Source organism: Hemitrygon akajei, chromosome 29 (genome assembly GCF_048418815.1).
Source record: "Hemitrygon akajei chromosome 29, sHemAka1.3, whole genome shotgun sequence".
NCBI classification, from domain to species: domain Eukaryota; kingdom Metazoa; phylum Chordata; class Chondrichthyes; order Myliobatiformes; family Dasyatidae; genus Hemitrygon; species Hemitrygon akajei.
Window position 1 is genome coordinate 42,723,920 of NC_133152.1, and position 16,529 is coordinate 42,740,448.

The following is a 16,529-nucleotide window of genomic DNA, read 5'->3' on the forward strand; positions in this document are numbered from 1 at the left end:
AAAGAAGTTCAATTCAATCTCTAACTCATCAAATGAAGCTATAAACAATCTTAAAATCTGGTATATTTTCACCATACTAATTTTGAAATTGCTTGATGCTGGATTAGACATTTCACAATTCTAAACTCCAAGCTGGTCTCATGTAGAATGCTGAATCTCCTATTTGTGCCCTCAAAGAACATAACTGTAAACCCGTGGGTCCCTGTCAACTCAAGACCTCGTTGGATAGACTCAAAATTCACTTTGCACGAACAAGTTGGGACGAGGGGTCCGTTTCTGTGCTATATAACTCATGTTAAACTCAAGTTTTTTAAGGCCCTCTAGGCCAGGGGTTTTCAAGCTGAGGTCAAGGAACTCCTTGTTTAATGGTATTGATCCATGGCATAAAAAGGACCCATGCTCTAGGATGTATAAAATATTTAATAACAGTGCTAAACATTAGTATCCCTGCTTCCTAAATCCTCAGACAATGCTTCCATCCATTAGTTTCTTAAATGTATGCTAATTCCAGTCAGTAAAACACCCTACTGTTACCAAAGTGATGTCACAATTCGTTTGACAGCACTGCTCAATACAGTAATCCCAGCTGTCATTCAACTGCTTCTGCTCCATGTACTCATTAACACACCATTATCTTCTTATTTGGCTACATTCTTAAGTTACTGATGTGTTCTCATTAGCACACCATTATCTTCTTATTTGGCTACATTCTTAAGTCACTGATGTGTTCAATAGTACAGAGACAATACAGAGATTTCATTCTCCTACTAAATTGGATACATACATAGCAAATAGCAAACACAAAGCTGACTACATAGTTTTGGTTACACAGCAAACAATGCAACTTTATACTCCAATAGTTCCCATCCCATTCTTCCAGCAGATCTCAAAACTTCAAAATAATTCCTTATTTCCCCATTAACAAATTTTGATTTAGTATGTTTTTGTTCAGTCTTTAAAAAAACTCTTTTAATTAACTGGTTTTGCAAAATCTCCAGCAATTATAAAACTCAAGATCCTTATCACAGTTCACAAAAGCAATACATATCACAGCTAAAGTTTACATACTATCTACATCATTCTTTTAAACCCTCAGTCTACCATCTATACTTCCTAGTGTGCCTTATGGTTAGAAATTTACAACTCACTAATAAAAGATCAATGGGACATTGCTCAACGTTGCATACCCGGTGCCCCACAATCACTACCTCTGCTCATCCACTGCTCCAACACTCATCTATGCCTTTGATACGTCCATTAACTATTTGAGTGTATCCCTAGCTAGCCTTCCTCAGGCGTGAGCCCATTCTAAACTCCTCTCTCTTGACATACCGTACTTTCTGATGGACATTAGCAGTTGTCCAAGCAAAATTTGTCTTTAAAATTCTCATTCTTTTAACTTACTAATCCCAATTGCCAATCACTTCCAGTATATTAGCCACAGAAGCCGACCCCATCCTGAGCCACAATTCACCAAATCAGACCACCCAAACATTTTTACTTCAAGTGTTCTCTGGGATTTTCACATAGTTCCAGGGTGACCAATGATTTCCAGGTGGGATATGCAGACCCATCCTCAGGAGGGACAGAAGGTACTTGATAGAGCAGGCGGACACACTGACTATAAGTCCATTCTTTCCATTGCTTACATTTAGTGTCCTCCTCCTTCTCTGGTTGTTCATCGGAATCTGATGACGGTGTCCACTCCTTTAACGGTGAGATCTTTGATGACTATACAATCCTATCCTGGACCCACAAGCTCTATTGCAGGTGGGACATGTGTATGTGGTAGTGGTGGCAACCATGGCTGTATTTCTCCTGGCTCTCCTCTGCTGTCTTCTGGTTGTTCTGTCCATCTCCAGAATACGAACCCCGTCCCTACACAGCTGTCGCCAAGTGGTACGGTCAGCAGCAACATCTTCCAGGTCCTCGGGTCTGATCTTTCACTTCCTTAAAACAGTCTTCATCTGATCCTTATGGCGCTCCTTCATCCAACATACACCTGGATAGGCTCAGAATGTGCAGGACCTTCCTGTTTCCTTTTTACACATTTACACCACTTTGAGCCAGAAATTCCAATTGATGAGAACGTCACACATTTTTGCAACAGGTTGTTTTGAACTGCTTCTTTTTTTCCGTACTCATGGTAACCTCATCCTGACAGAGCTCAGAGAAGTATGCATGCCTGCACAGTCTCAAGTTGGGTGTGTGGATGAGGCAGCCCAATCATGGTTGAGCATGGGATGTGGTTTCAGGAGAGAACACTGGTAGTGGTTCCCCTATCCTCACAGTAAATTTGAAGTATTTCAGAAGAGGCACTGATGCTCACAGACAAAGTTTATTCCCTCAGTAGCTCAACCTGACAGTCCTCTTATCACCTGCAATTTGATGGCTGAGGTTTGGTGATGTGATGTGAATAGTTTGAACTACAAGTATCCTCATCTCCCCAAATCAGAGAGAAAGATACTTCTCATTGCTAATTAGTAGACCGTGAGGTTGGTGCTGAGTTTGAGGTTATGGTTTTCAAATACCCTTTACCATTGGTGGTTAAGGCTGCACTGACTGCATTATTGAGATGTTCATGGCTATCTACAGTAATGAAGGGCAGATCTTGTCATGTGTCTTGATTGTTGGGGAGGAGGGGCAATGTTCTGTAGCAAGTTGGTGAAGGATCCTTGCCTTCTGGATACTGTGAGGAAGACCCATCCTCTCATATTTCAGTGAAAGAATCGACAGAGGTTTAGAGCTGAATTGGAAGTGTGCACATAAACAAATGAAGTGCTGCATTCTGTAACTCAATGACTGAAATTGATCTTTTTGTTCTAAAGACAAATGCTGAGCAGTTTCGCACTTGCCCTGTTATCTCCAGCAAGCAGTCTGCTGGAGGCAAGATAAAGTATTGCCCCTAAGGACATTAGGTAGAATTACAGAGCCTTGCTTGACCCCAGTCTGGATGAGGTTGAGTAGGCGGTGAATTGGTAATGATTGTGCTTTTCATGTCATTATAAAATGGGAAAATTGTTGGAAGGGTTAGATTGTTCTTGGAGTGGGTTAAAGGGACCAAAGGTCCTAAGTTGTACTCTTCCATGTTTTATGAATACAGTAAACAGTTTGAGAAAAATCCTTCATTATCCATCTCTGTTGATGATTAAGTCTTTAAGCTAGCACAACTACCATCTATCTCAGCTCTACAGACCCAGGCTCAATGCACACCTCCAACACTTTTTCACTGTGACTCTGTGAGTTGCTCCGGGTGCTCCCATTTCGTATCACCTCCCAAAGATGTTTGGGGTGGCAAGTTAATTGGTCTTTGTAAATTGTTCCCAGTGTGCAGATGAGTGGTACTATCTTTACCAGACTTCTTAGTTTTGTTGCTCAGTGAAGAGCATGTCCATTATGCCTCAATCTGCTTTTCAGCTCAGAGATCTCTAAAGTGTTGTGAAAGACAGTTAATTAGAATGCTCACAACAGCTTTACCTGTGGCTGATGGAATTTAATTATTATAGCCAGACTTGTCTGTTTTTCCCAAAGATGACCATGATTACAGCATCTAAAATCCATTAGCAAGCTTTCTTCTTTCCAGATCAAGTCATAAGTTTGTGCCATAGGCATTTCTTCACATTGTGGTACTTTTGTATGAGCCTTTGATTGCCTTGTTTCTCATTCCCTTGCCCAGCTGAACAGCAGCCTCACAGTTTGATTCTAACCTCAGACACTGAGACTATGGAGTTTACACATTCTCCCTGTAACCACATTATTTTGCTCGTAGCATACACCAGTTTCCTCCTGCAACTTAAAGCAGGGCAGTGTGTTAATTGGCTACTGTAAAATGCCCCTGGTTTCAGTGGGTAACTAAAGGGCACATGAGAGAAAATAACAGACAGGGAAATGGGACTTGTGGGAATGTACTGAGGACGGGCACAAACTTGATCAGCTAAATGGTCATCTATATTGTGGAAAAAAAACAAAAAAATAATTAACGATAGAGAAAACAAGTTCTGATGCAAGTTGAAGGCACTGCAGCCTGTGCCACCACACCAGTAATATCTTCAACTGCCAAGGATCAAAGCTCTGGAATTTTATTCCTAAATCTTTCTCCTTAATACCCAAGTATTTCATATCTGTCCTAATAAGTGGGTCAACATAATTTTGTTTGGAAATTGGCATATAAAACTTGGCTTTAAGAGATTTTGCTACATTAAAGGTGGCATATACTGGACAATAAATTCACCATCACTCTTGTAAAGACTGCAAATGATTTAAATTACTGATAAATATCCTCAAAGAAATTGCTACATACTTGACAACAGGATATGCAACTTTTACCCTTCTAGATGTTTCAAATAGTTATGCTAGCTCAGAACCATATCTTCAAAGGTTCTTTTGTGATAAAATATGCAAAAGAACTAACAACAAATTTTAGACCAACATTACACAACAACTATTTCAGTTTGAATCATTATCTCAGTAAACAAAATGTACAAAATAATTTTAAATTCTATGTATTAAATGGTACCTGTTTTACACATTTAAGGTTATTCAATGTTAGCGCTATTGTAAGCTATATTAAAGGCTTTGAAGCCATGATCTATATTAGATTTATAACATTCTACAAAGCACTGTGCTCTGTACAGCCTTTTACATGAATTGTCAGGATATTCCAAAGAAACCATACAAATGAAACAAAACACTGCGTATGTCACTTTTTCTATCTCACCGTCGAGACAGTTGAGCTTCAAATGTTGCACAAACAAAATGCTAGAGGAACTCAGGCGCCAGGCAGTATCTATGGAAATAAAAAGAGTCCATGTTTCGGGCCGAGACCCTCTAATGGTGTCAAGAGTAACACCACATTCCAAGAAATTAGTTGTGTACTACAAATATGACAGCTTCTATGACCATCCCTTGGTATATTACATTAAATAATCGTGAAAAGAAGATAAGTTCTGCAAAGTTGTAAAGTTTTCTGACTACTTATTCAGTGGACCTTGTCATTTGTAATAGCAAACAAAGAACCACCATGTAAAAATTCAAGTATCAATAGCTTTACACTTCAACCGCAGCATGATTATGCAACATTTCAGCTTTGCCTTGTTTTCACAATAACGTGACCTTGAGTATCTCAGGTATGATCCACTGCCATGTAAAGGAAGTTAATGAGTTCCTGCACCTAAACTCTGCAAATAACAATGAATTGCAACTACCATAAATAGTCTTATTTATTCCATAATCTGAGAACATCCTATTTAAATACTAGTGAAGTGTCACCATGGTTGGAAGCATGTCAATTTGTGCACAACAAGCTCTCATAGATACTTAATACTACTGAGAACAATTATGGTTCTCTTCTTCAAGCTATGCACTCTTTTACATACAGTTAACTGCTCATATGTTTTTATGTACACAATCATACTTACACTTCGTTACCTATCCTTGCCCCAACTCAATCAGTGCTTTCAATTTTAAAAACATGTTTTTCCAAATTTGTCCATGGTTCAATTATAATAGACCATAAGACATGGGAGCAGAATTAGGCCATAATCTTCTCTATCCTTATATTATTAGAATATATCTGTGCTCTATTAATTTTGACCTCTTGATCATATCTGAATTTAACCATGATATCATTAGTAGCCATGTCTTCAATGTGAAGTGGTAAATGCGGGCTCACTTTTAACATTTAATCAAAACTTGGACAGGTACATGGATGAGAGGTGCATGGAGGGATATGGGCCAGGTGCAGGTCAGTGGGACTAGGCAAAAAAATAGCTCGGCACAGCCAAGAAGGGCCAAATGGCCTGTTTCTGTGCTGTAATGTTCTATGGTTCTAACTCTGGAATTCCCTTTCCACTTCTCAAATGGACTCCACATCTTTAAAAGTCACATTATAACGATGTTCCTGCTCATAAAACTTGTGTTACATTGGGCCAGTTTTTGTCATGAAGTATCTTGTAAGTCCAGCCACATTTAAGTCACTGCATAATTAAAAGGTGTTATTGACAATAAAAAATGGACATTGTGGCGACCCACTTTCTGCGCAGGCGAACCGGCTCACAAATAGCCAGCGCGCGGGGGGGGGGGGGGAGAGAGACTTTGGTAATGCACCTCTGATGTCATTTCCGCCCGGAGAGGGCGGGCACTAGGTATTAAATGCCAGCACCGCGAAGTTTGAATAGTCTCGAAACGACTTACCGACTGCGTGTCGTCTCTAGCTCTGTATGTAGTACATCGCTACACTGGTGACCCCAACGGTCCAAACGGGATTTGGACCAAAGATGACCGACTCTTCATCTGTTCACGCAGTTTCGCTAAAACTGCCAATTTCCTGAACGCTGCGACCAAGCATGTGGTTTGGCCAAGCAGAAGCCCAGTTCCAGATTCGGCAGATATCTTCTGATTCTACACGTTAATACCACGTGGTGAGCGCCCTTGACCAGGAGACGGCCGCCCAGGTTGCGGATTTCATACAGTCGCCCCCGGAAGAAGGCAAATATGAAGCATTCAAAGCGCTGCTCATTGGGACCTTTGGCCTCTCACGGCGTGAGCGAGGTGCCCACCTGCTTCACCTGGACGGTTTGGGAGACAGACTGCCGTCAGCATTGATGAACGAGATGCTGGCCCTGGCTGACGGACACAAGCCATGCCTCATGTTCGAGCAAGCGTTCCTAGAGCAACTGCCCGAGGACATACATATGCTGCTGGCCGACGCAGATTTCAGCGACCGCCGGAAGATTGCGGCCCGGGCAGACGTGCTGTGGAAAGCCAAGAGGGAGAGCGTGGCGTGCGTCGGTCAGGTTACCAGGCCACACGCCCAACAGCGGGCCAGACCAGGCCCGGCGGGGGGGGGGGCACACAACACAGAGGCAGGAGTGAGGAGGCCAGTGAACAATGGTGTTTCTACCACCAGCGGTGGGGCACAAAAGCCCGCCATTGTTGCCCGCCCTGCAAGGATCCAGCTGCCACTAATGACTATGGCGGCTGGCCGCCAGGACAGCCTCTTGTATGTCTGGGACAAACAGTCAGGACGCCGTTTCTTGGTCGACACCAGAGCGGAAATCAACGTCTTGCCCCCGACGGGGTACGACACCCGCAACAGGAAGCCAGGACCCACCGAGGGCCGCAAACGGCAGCACGATACGGACCTACGGCACCCGCACCATGCAGCTGCAGCTCGGCGCCAGCCGGTTCACGTGGGACTTACTGGCCGCGGTAGCCCAACCACTCCTGGGGGGCGGACTTCTTGCGAGCTCACAGCCTGCTGGTCGACTTGCAAGGGAAAAGACTGGTACATGCCGAGACTTTCCAGACATTCTACTTGGGTGAAGCCAAGTTGCTGGCCCCTCATCTGGACTCCATCACACTGACGGACAACGAATTCACCAGAATCCTGGCGGACTTTCCATTGATTCTGGCACCGCAGTTCACGGCAGCCATGCCCAGACATGGGGTTCAGCACCACATCCCGACCAAGGGACCACCCCTCCACGCCCACGCACGAAGGCTCCGCATGGCAAAGGAGGAGTTCAAGAGGATGGAGGAATTGGGGATCGTACGGAGGTCCGACAGCCCATGGGCCTCGCCCCTGCACATGGTGCCCAAAGCAGCCGGGGGTTGGAGACCATGCGGCAACAACCGCAGACTGAACGAGGCTACAACTCCAGACCGCTACTCCAGACCGCTACCCCGTGCCGCACATACAGGACTTTGTAGCAAACCTGCACAGGGCAAGAATATTTTCCAAAGTAGACCTTGTCCGGGGATACCATCAAATCCCGGTGCACCCTGAAGACATCCCCAAAAAGGCACTCATCACCCCGTTCGGCCTGTTCGAGTTCCTCCAAATGCCGTTCGGCCTGAAGAATGCTGCACAGATGTTCCAGCGGCTAAGGGATGCGGTGGGACGCGACCTGGACTTTTCGTTAATCTATTTGGATGACATCCTTATAGCCAAGCAGTAGTTGCCAGGAGCATCTGTCCCACCTCCACCAGCTCTACTCCCGCCTGAGTGATTTTAGCCTCACGATCAACCTGGCCAAATGCCAGTTCGGTCTCGATACCATCGACTTCCTGGGCCACAGGATTACCAAAGACGGGGCAACACCTCTGCCCGCCAAGGTAGACGCGATCTGCCACTTTGCCCGGCCCAACACAGTCAAAGGCCTGCAGGAGTTCATTGGTATGGTGAACTTCTACCACCGTTTCCTCCCCTCAGCAGCCCGTATCATGTGCCCTTTGTACACCCTAATGTCGGGTAAAGGCAAGGACATTACTTGGGACGAGGAGGCCGCGGCCGCTTTCGTTAAAGCCAAGGAAGCCTTGGCAGATGTCGCGATGCTGGTGCACCCCAGAATGGACGTTTGGACCGCCCTCACGGCAGACACATCTGACACAGCAGTCGGTGGGGTGCTGGAGCAGCTCATCGAGGGGCGCTGGCAACCCCTGGCGTTCTTCAGCAAGCACCTACAACCACCCGAACTCAAGTACAGTGCTTTCGACCGGGAGCTGTTGGCACTGTATCTGGCAATCCAGCATTTCAGGTACTTCTTAGAAGGCAGGCCGTTCACCGCATTCACGGACCACAAACCGTTGACCTTCGCGTTCACAAAGGTGTCCGATCCCTGGTCGGCTCACCAGCAGTGACATCTGTCCTACATCTCCGAGTACACGACGGACATCCAGTATGTCTCGGGAAAGGACAACGTCGTGGCAGATGCACCCTCCAGACCAGCTGTCCAGGCCCTGTCCCTGGGCGTGGACTATGCAGCACTGGCGGAGGCGCAGCAGGCAGACGACGAGATGCCCAGCTACAGGACCGCAGTCTCGGGTTTGCAGCTGCAGGACTTTCTCGTAGGCCCAGATGAGAGGACCCTCCTGTGCGACGTGGCTACCGGCCAACCTTGCCCCATCGTCCTGGCAGCCTGGAGGCGGCGAGTTTTCGACTCCATACACGGTTTGGTGCACCCATCTATCAGGACAATCGTCTGGCTGGTCTCCAGCAAGTTCGCATGGCACGTACTTCACAAGCAGGTCAGTGAATGGGCCAGAATGTGCACACAGTGCCAAACAGCCAAGATGCAGCGGCACACTAAAGCCCCGCCGCAGCAGTTCAAACCCACCCACCGGAGGTTCGACCACATTCATGTGGATATCGTGGGCCCCCTACCAGTGTCCCGAGGAGTGTGGTACCTCCTAACTATGGTAGACCAGTTCACGAGGTGGCCAGAGGTGGTCCCGCTCACTGACACATCTGCCGATTCCTGCGCCCAAGCACTGATTGCAACCTGGGTAGCATGTTTCGGGGTATTGGCCCACATTACCTCCGACAGAGGCACCCAGTTCACCTCCAGCCTGTTGGGAACGCAGCTACACCACACTACTGCCTACCACCCACAGTCGAACGGACTAGTGGAGTGTTTCCGCCATCACTTGAAGTCGGCTCTCATGGCCTGCCTGAGAGGACCTAACTGGGTGGACGAACTTCCCTGGGTCCTGCTTGGAATTTGCACAGCGCCCAAAGAGGATCTGCACGCCTCGTCGGCCAAGTTGGTGTACGGCGCACCCCTGACCATCCCAGGAGAGTTCATACCAGCCCCAAGGGGGCAAGAGGAAGAACCCGCAGCAGTCCTGGGCAGACTACGTGAAAGGCTCGGCAACCTGGCCCCCGTACCGACTTCACAGCACGGACGGACCCCGACCCATGTACACAAAGACCTGCAGAACTGCAAGTTTGTGTTTGTACGAAGGGGCGGACACTAGGCACCACTACAGCGGCCATACGAGGGGCTGTTCAAGGTGATGAACAACAACGGGTCCACGTACGTTCTGGACATTGGGGGGAAAGAGGAGTTTTTCACGGTGGACCGACTCAAACCAGCCCATGTGGACTTGGTGCAGCCGGTCGAGGTTCAGGCACCGTGGCGCAGAGGCAGACCTCCCAAACAGAGGCTGATCCAGACTGTGGACATTGGGGGGTGTATCGCCGGTTCTGGGGGGGGGGGGGGGGGTTTATGTGGCGACCCATTTTCTGCACAGACGAACCGGCTCACAAATAGCCAGCGCATGGGGGGAGACTTTGGTAATGCACCTCTGATGTCATTTCCGCCCGGAGAGGGCAGGTGCTAGGGACCTAGGTGCTGCAAAGTTTGAACAAACTAGTCTCAAAACGACTTACCGACTGCGTATCGTCTCTAGCTCTGTATGTACAACATGGTCTTTTTAGCTCATTTCACTACTTAAGATCATGACCAACACATCCATTTCCTTCATCTCTCAGATCCACTGGATATAAAAAGTATATCATTCCCAGACTTCCACTCTCAGACACATACTCTACAACAGAGCATTCCTATCTCTCTACAATAGATACTTCCAGTGATACACAACCTTCTGAATGAAGAAATTCTTCCAGATCATTAGATTATTTAGAGATTCAGCACAAAAGAAGCCCTTCTGGTCCAACTTGCTGCACCGCCCAGCCTTGCTTAATCACAGGACAATTTCAGGAGCCAATGCTGTAAACCTTCCCTTAACTGCCCTTCCTTAACTCAGAACTTACTTCCTGAAACTTAGCTGAGTGCTGCCCTTAAGTGCAACCCCCACCAAAAACCCTGGAGGCATGGGACTCCCTTTCCAACCCACTGCAGTACAATCACTATCATAATTAAAGCCGGAAGGTGGACTGAAAATAGCAACATCCTTAAGAAGCTTAGCCATGAGAAAGCAAAACAACTCAGTGGAAAAAAATTCTCCAGTAGATAAACATTAACGTCAGGATAATCCAGTTAAGTTACCATATACTCCATTTCCAATATATTTCCTAAGAGACATGTAGCACAGAACACAAACCCAACAAGGTTCGACTAAAATAAAACCAATTTACTTATTATTAAAGATGATAATTACAGTTCACTTTTTTATGAGTTATGCAATGAAGCCATGCAGTTTACAAGAAAATTGAAGTGGGTGGCAATCAGCTGACTAATACAGTACGAAATCTTAGCCTTGCAATCACATCACACTTACATTACTGAACTAGAGAGCTGGCACAAGTTCAAAAGCTGTTTGCTATTCTGGGGAAATGCAAATGAGACTATGTAATCTATCAGCCTCATTTGTGAACCAACCAAGTTAGCAAATGTACACACCAAACTAGAAAAAAAACATTAAAAAAAACATATCATTATTACAGGCCAGATTTTTTTTTTAAATGACTGATATTAGAATATCTAACTGCATGGGAGTACATTGTACTCGTTCCAATTTTTCATACAAGTAATTTTGTAGACATTTAATGTCAAGAAGTTACAAAGAAATTAGGTTAGGGGTTAATTAACATAAGCCTGCTCTGCATTTCATCAAAATCTTCTATATCAAAACTGTATCTGGATATTACCTATTCCAATATCCCTCAAATTCATAAAAACCCAAAAATCTATCAACCTGGTTTGAACAACGTAACAGCTACTTGGGATAGAGAATCGCAAAGCTTATCATCCTCTAGTCTACATAAAGAAATCTCTTCTCATCAAGTTGAAGATAATCTATCCCTTATTCGGCAACAGTGACCCAGAATCTAGGCCCATATGCCTGGGAAAAGATCCTCTCTGCATCCAGTTTCATAAACACTGTAAGAATTTTACATGCAAGAGAAAATCTGCAGATGCTGGAAATCCAAGCAACACACACAAAATGCTGGAGGAACTCAGCAGGCCAGGCAACATCGATGCAGAAAAAAAAGTATAATCGACGTTTCGGGTTGAAACCCTTCGGCAGGAGTCTTGCATTTTATGTCTTGCAAGAATTATACAAGGCTCTCTTTCTTCTAATATTTAAATAATGATCTTTATCCTCTCACGCGACAGCAGGAATCAATGTGGTGATTTTTTTTCCCTAACACGTTTTCTCCATGTCAACTGGATCATATTTATTTTTAGAGAATAGAACTGCACACAATACCTCAGGTGCAATCTCACAAAATTGCTACCTTACATAACTGCATCCTAGTAAAATTCACTCGAAAGAAAAAGACCAAAAAACCATTTGCTTTCCAAATCAGTGCCTGTGGCAGGAGAGTCAGGAGCAACTGACAAGCCTTGTGACCCTCAGAGGAACGGATGGGGAGTGGGGGAAATAGGAAGCGGCTCCTCACGCCTGCCCCGCCATTCAGTCTGATCATGGCTGATCCACGCTGCCCTCCCCTCCGCTTCCACATCCTAAACCCTTCATTTCACGACACTTGTACGGCTTCTAGAACATTCCCATTCAGTTTCCGGGGAGGGAGGGGGTATAATGCCGCTCTCTCCCCCACCTACAAGCCCACCATTCATTCCCCATTCCCAACCCCTCCCCCCATTCCTGCCGTCTTCATCTCCCCGGCAACCAAAAGCAGGATGGCGGCGAACGGGGGCTTCGGGGAGTCGGCTTACTCACCCTCCGGCGAAGAGGTGTAGCAGAGTCTCCCGCTGAGACATCGTTTACTCTGACATGACCTAGCAGGCGCCACGTTCTCCTCCTCGAACCGGAGGCTCCTGTGCCGACCAGCCGCCTCAATGCCGGGAAAGGGCGGTTCGCGCGGGCGCACTCGGCCCTGTCTGTGACGTCAGGGGGCGGCCCGGGGGCGGCGGTCTGACGTCACATCGTGCGGGCAGGTCATTGGCGACGTAAGAGGGGGCGCGGCCCGCTGCTGGCTCTGGAATGTCTGGCGTTCGTGACAACACGTTTGAGTTGGACTCCGGCGGGTAAACTGTTGGCTGGTGTTCGCAATCACCCAGAAAAGCTGCAAGCACTGAAGCAGCAATCACCCTGGGAGACTGCATTCATGCATGAAGGTTGCAGTAACTCCGGAAAGTTGCTCACACTCAGTGAGGAGCTGCAAACTTCCATAGAAATCGCACTTCGTAGCTTTATTCTGCTTTTGCTATTATTTTAACGTATTTCACCTCAGTTGTAATGATTTGATCTGTAGGAACAGAGTGTGGTGTTCACACAGAGAGTGGTGAATCTGTGGAAACAGTTGAGGCCGGTTCATTGGCTGTATTTAAGAGGAAGTTAGATATGGCCCTTGTGGCTAAAGGGATCAGGGGGTATGGAGAGAAAGCAGGTACAGGGTTCTGAGTTGGATGATCAGCCATGATCATACTGAATGGCGGTGCAGGCTCGAAGGGCCAAATGGCCTACTCCTGCACCTATTTTCTATGTTTCTAGGAACAGTGTGCACAACAAGCTTTTCACTATCTCGTACATACGACAATATAAAACCAATTCCATTTCAATCACCCAGAGAAGTTGCACACGCGTAGAGGGGTTGAGACAAATCAGAGGGGCTGCACACGCTGGAGAAATTGCACACATTCTGCTTGCAGTCACCCAGAGAGTGTACATTCAAAGGGGTTGTGAACTACCCAGAGATTGCACAACCTATGGACCAACTTTCAAGGACTCTACAACACATGTTCTCAGTATTATTTATTTAAATTGTTTTTTGAACTTTTCCCCTTCCTTTGCACATTGGTTGTCAGCATTTTGTGTAGCATGTCATTGATTATTTTGTATTGCTTGTTCTACTGTGAATGCCTGCAGGAAAATTTCAGGACATATAGGTTATGTGCTTTGATAATAAATTTACATTGAACTTTGAAACAGTAGCCATGGACAGGACAGGTTCGTCCAGTCAGTATAAATTCGAACATGCTAGATGAGCATTCAGTGAGGTTGAAAATCACTCAAAAAGATATAAAAGAAGGCACTGTTTTATTTGCTTCATCTTTCTGTCATGTAGTCATGAAGAACTTAGAGTGGGACCAGAGAAAATCACATGGAAGGCATGCAAGGATGATGTTGAAAATTTTCTTGGCAACTACAGAGCACCAAACTACATGCAACTGGCTGACAACATGCTTCAAGCATACAGAACAATGAGCTGCAACATGTCTCTAAAGATTCATCTTCTGCTTTCCCATTTAGACTTCTTCCCTGCAAATCTTGGTGCTGCCCGTGATGAGCACAGTGGAAGGTTTCACCAGGACATTGCAGTCATGGAGAAACAGTATCAGGGCAACTGGAATCCATCAACCCTGGCTGATTATTGTTGGACACTTACGCAAAAAGCCTCAGACACTGAGTACAAAACAAAACTAATCAACAAAACATTTTCAGCTTAGATGAACGATTGCAAAGTGTCAACACCATTAGGCAATTCAATGCATTATACTTAATAGTTATTTTCTTGTTTCTGCAAATTCCTACATGAATTTGGAATCATATTTGTGTTCCGCTTTAAGTGGTCTATCATATATAAAAAAAATTCTGAGGAAGCAACACTTTTGAAAAAAATTGTTGTACAGTGGTGAAATAGAAAGATGAAGCACATGATAGATAGATAGATAGATAGATACTTTATTCATCCCCATGGGGAAATTCAACTTTTTTTCCAATGTCCCATACACTTGTTGTAGCAAAACTAATTACATACAATTCTTAACTCAGTAAAAAAATATGATATGCATCTAAATCACTATCTCAAAAAGCATTAATAATAGCTTTTAAAAAGTTCTTAAGTCCTGGCGGTTGAATTGTAAAGCCTAATGGCATTGGGGAGTATTGACCTCTTCATCCTGTCTGAGGAGCATTGCATCGATAGTAACCTGTCGCTGAAACTGCTTCTCTGTCTCTGGATGGTGCTATGTAGAGGATGTTCAGAGTTTTCCATAATTGACCGTAGCCTACTCAGCGCCCTTCGCTCAGCTACCGATGTTAAACTCTCCAGTACTTTGCCCACGACAGAGCCCGCCTTCCTTACCAGCTTATTAAGACGTGAGGCGTCCCTCTTCTTAATGCTTCCTCCCCAACACGCCACCACAAAGAAGAGGGCGCTCTCCACAACTGACCTATAGAACATCTTCAGCATCTCACTACAGACATTGAATGACGCCAACCTTCTAAGGAAGTACAGTCGACTCTGTGCCTTCCTGCACAAGGCATCTGTGTTGGCAGTCCAGTCTAGCTTCTCGTCTAACTGTACTCCCAGATACTTGTAGGTCTTAACCTGCTCCACACATTCTCCATTAATGATCACTGGCTCCATATGAGGCCTAGATCTCCTAAAGTCCACCACCATCTCCTTGGTCTTGGTGATATTGAGACGCAGGTAGTTTGAGTTGCACCATATCACAAAGTCCTGTATCAGTTTCCTATACTCCTCCTCCTGTCCATTCCTGACACACCCCACTATGGCCGTGTCATCAGCGAACTTCTGCACATGGCAGTACTCCGAGTTATATTGGAAGTCTGATGTGTACAGGGTGAACAGGACCGGAGAGAGTACGGTTCCCTGCGGCGCTCCTGTGCTGCTGACCACCGTGTCAGACCTACAGTCTCCCAACCGCACATACTGATTTTCAAAGCTTTTCCAGTATGGGTTAATATTTTTGTTTAAGAACTGCAGATGCCAGAAATCTGAAAACAAGCAAAGTGCTGGGAACACTCTGCAGGGCAGGTAGAAACTGTTGAAGGGAAACAGAGTAAATGTTTCAGGTTAAAGACCTGAAACCAGAACCCGGAGAGAAGTCTTCAAAAGGCAGGCTTTTCTGGTGGCCACCCATTTCAATTCCGCTCCCCATTCCCATTCCTCCTCAATTGCTAAAATCAGGTTGGAGGAGCAACACTTCATATTCCATCTGAGCTCCAACCTAATGGCATGAACACTGATTTCTCTACCTTCAGGTAATTTCTCCCATCTCCCTTTCTCTCTTTCTCCATTCCGGTTCCCCTCAAACCTCTTCTCTTCTCCTCACCTGCCCATCAATGCCTCTGGTGTCCCTCCTCCTTCCCTTTCTCCCATGCTCCACTCTCCTATCCTATCAGATTCCTTTAATCTTCAGAACTTAACCTCCCAGCTTCTTACTTCATTTCCTCCCTCCCCCGCCCATCCACCTTCCTTCTCACCCGGTCTCACTTCTCACCCACCAGCTTGTACTCTTTCCCCTCGCCCTACCTTCTGATTCTGGGTTCTTCCCCCTTCCTTTCCAGTCCCGATGAAGTGCCTCGACCCTAAACGTTGTTTGTTTATTCCTGTCCATAGGCGCTACTGAATTCTCCTAGCATTTAATGTATGTTACACGGGGAGAGAAAAGGAAGTTTTAAATTGCAGAGAAGACGAGAGAAATGGCTAGGATGAAGGAAATAGCAACTGAATATGTGCAAGGCTAAGGAGACAGACAGGAACCCAGCCAAAGAGCAGAGGAAAACTGCTTCACACTTGATTATTAATAATTAATAAATTATTAATAATAATTTATACTTAATAAATTGGTTAATAATTACTGGACAACAAAGATTTTGCTTCCTGAATACCTTTAGGTGTATCTTATGAATTTTGGGCTACTAATCATGAAAATCACCATGAAATTTCCCTATCATGCATCATTTTTTAAATGAACTTATGTTTATTATTTTAATTCATAATTCAAGTCAATTAAAATGTTGCCTACAATGTAAGCTGGAAAGTTTCCTATCTCATCTAGGCATGCTTG

The 16,529-nt window shown here is 45.4% G+C and overlaps 1 protein-coding gene across 1 annotated transcript in view; it reads right to left on the reverse strand.

Moving 5' to 3' along the window:
* Positions 1-12,583, reverse strand: part of slc25a33 (solute carrier family 25 member 33) — a 30,728-nt gene extending 18,145 nt beyond the window's left edge. Inside the window, exon 1 of the mRNA XM_073032261.1 lies at positions 12,430-12,583. Within this exon, the coding sequence (XP_072888362.1) occupies positions 12,430-12,470 (41 nt within the window). The 5' untranslated portion in view covers positions 12,471-12,583. The remainder of the gene's footprint in view (positions 1-12,429) is intronic.
* Between the last annotated feature and the right edge of the window lie 3,946 nt (positions 12,584-16,529).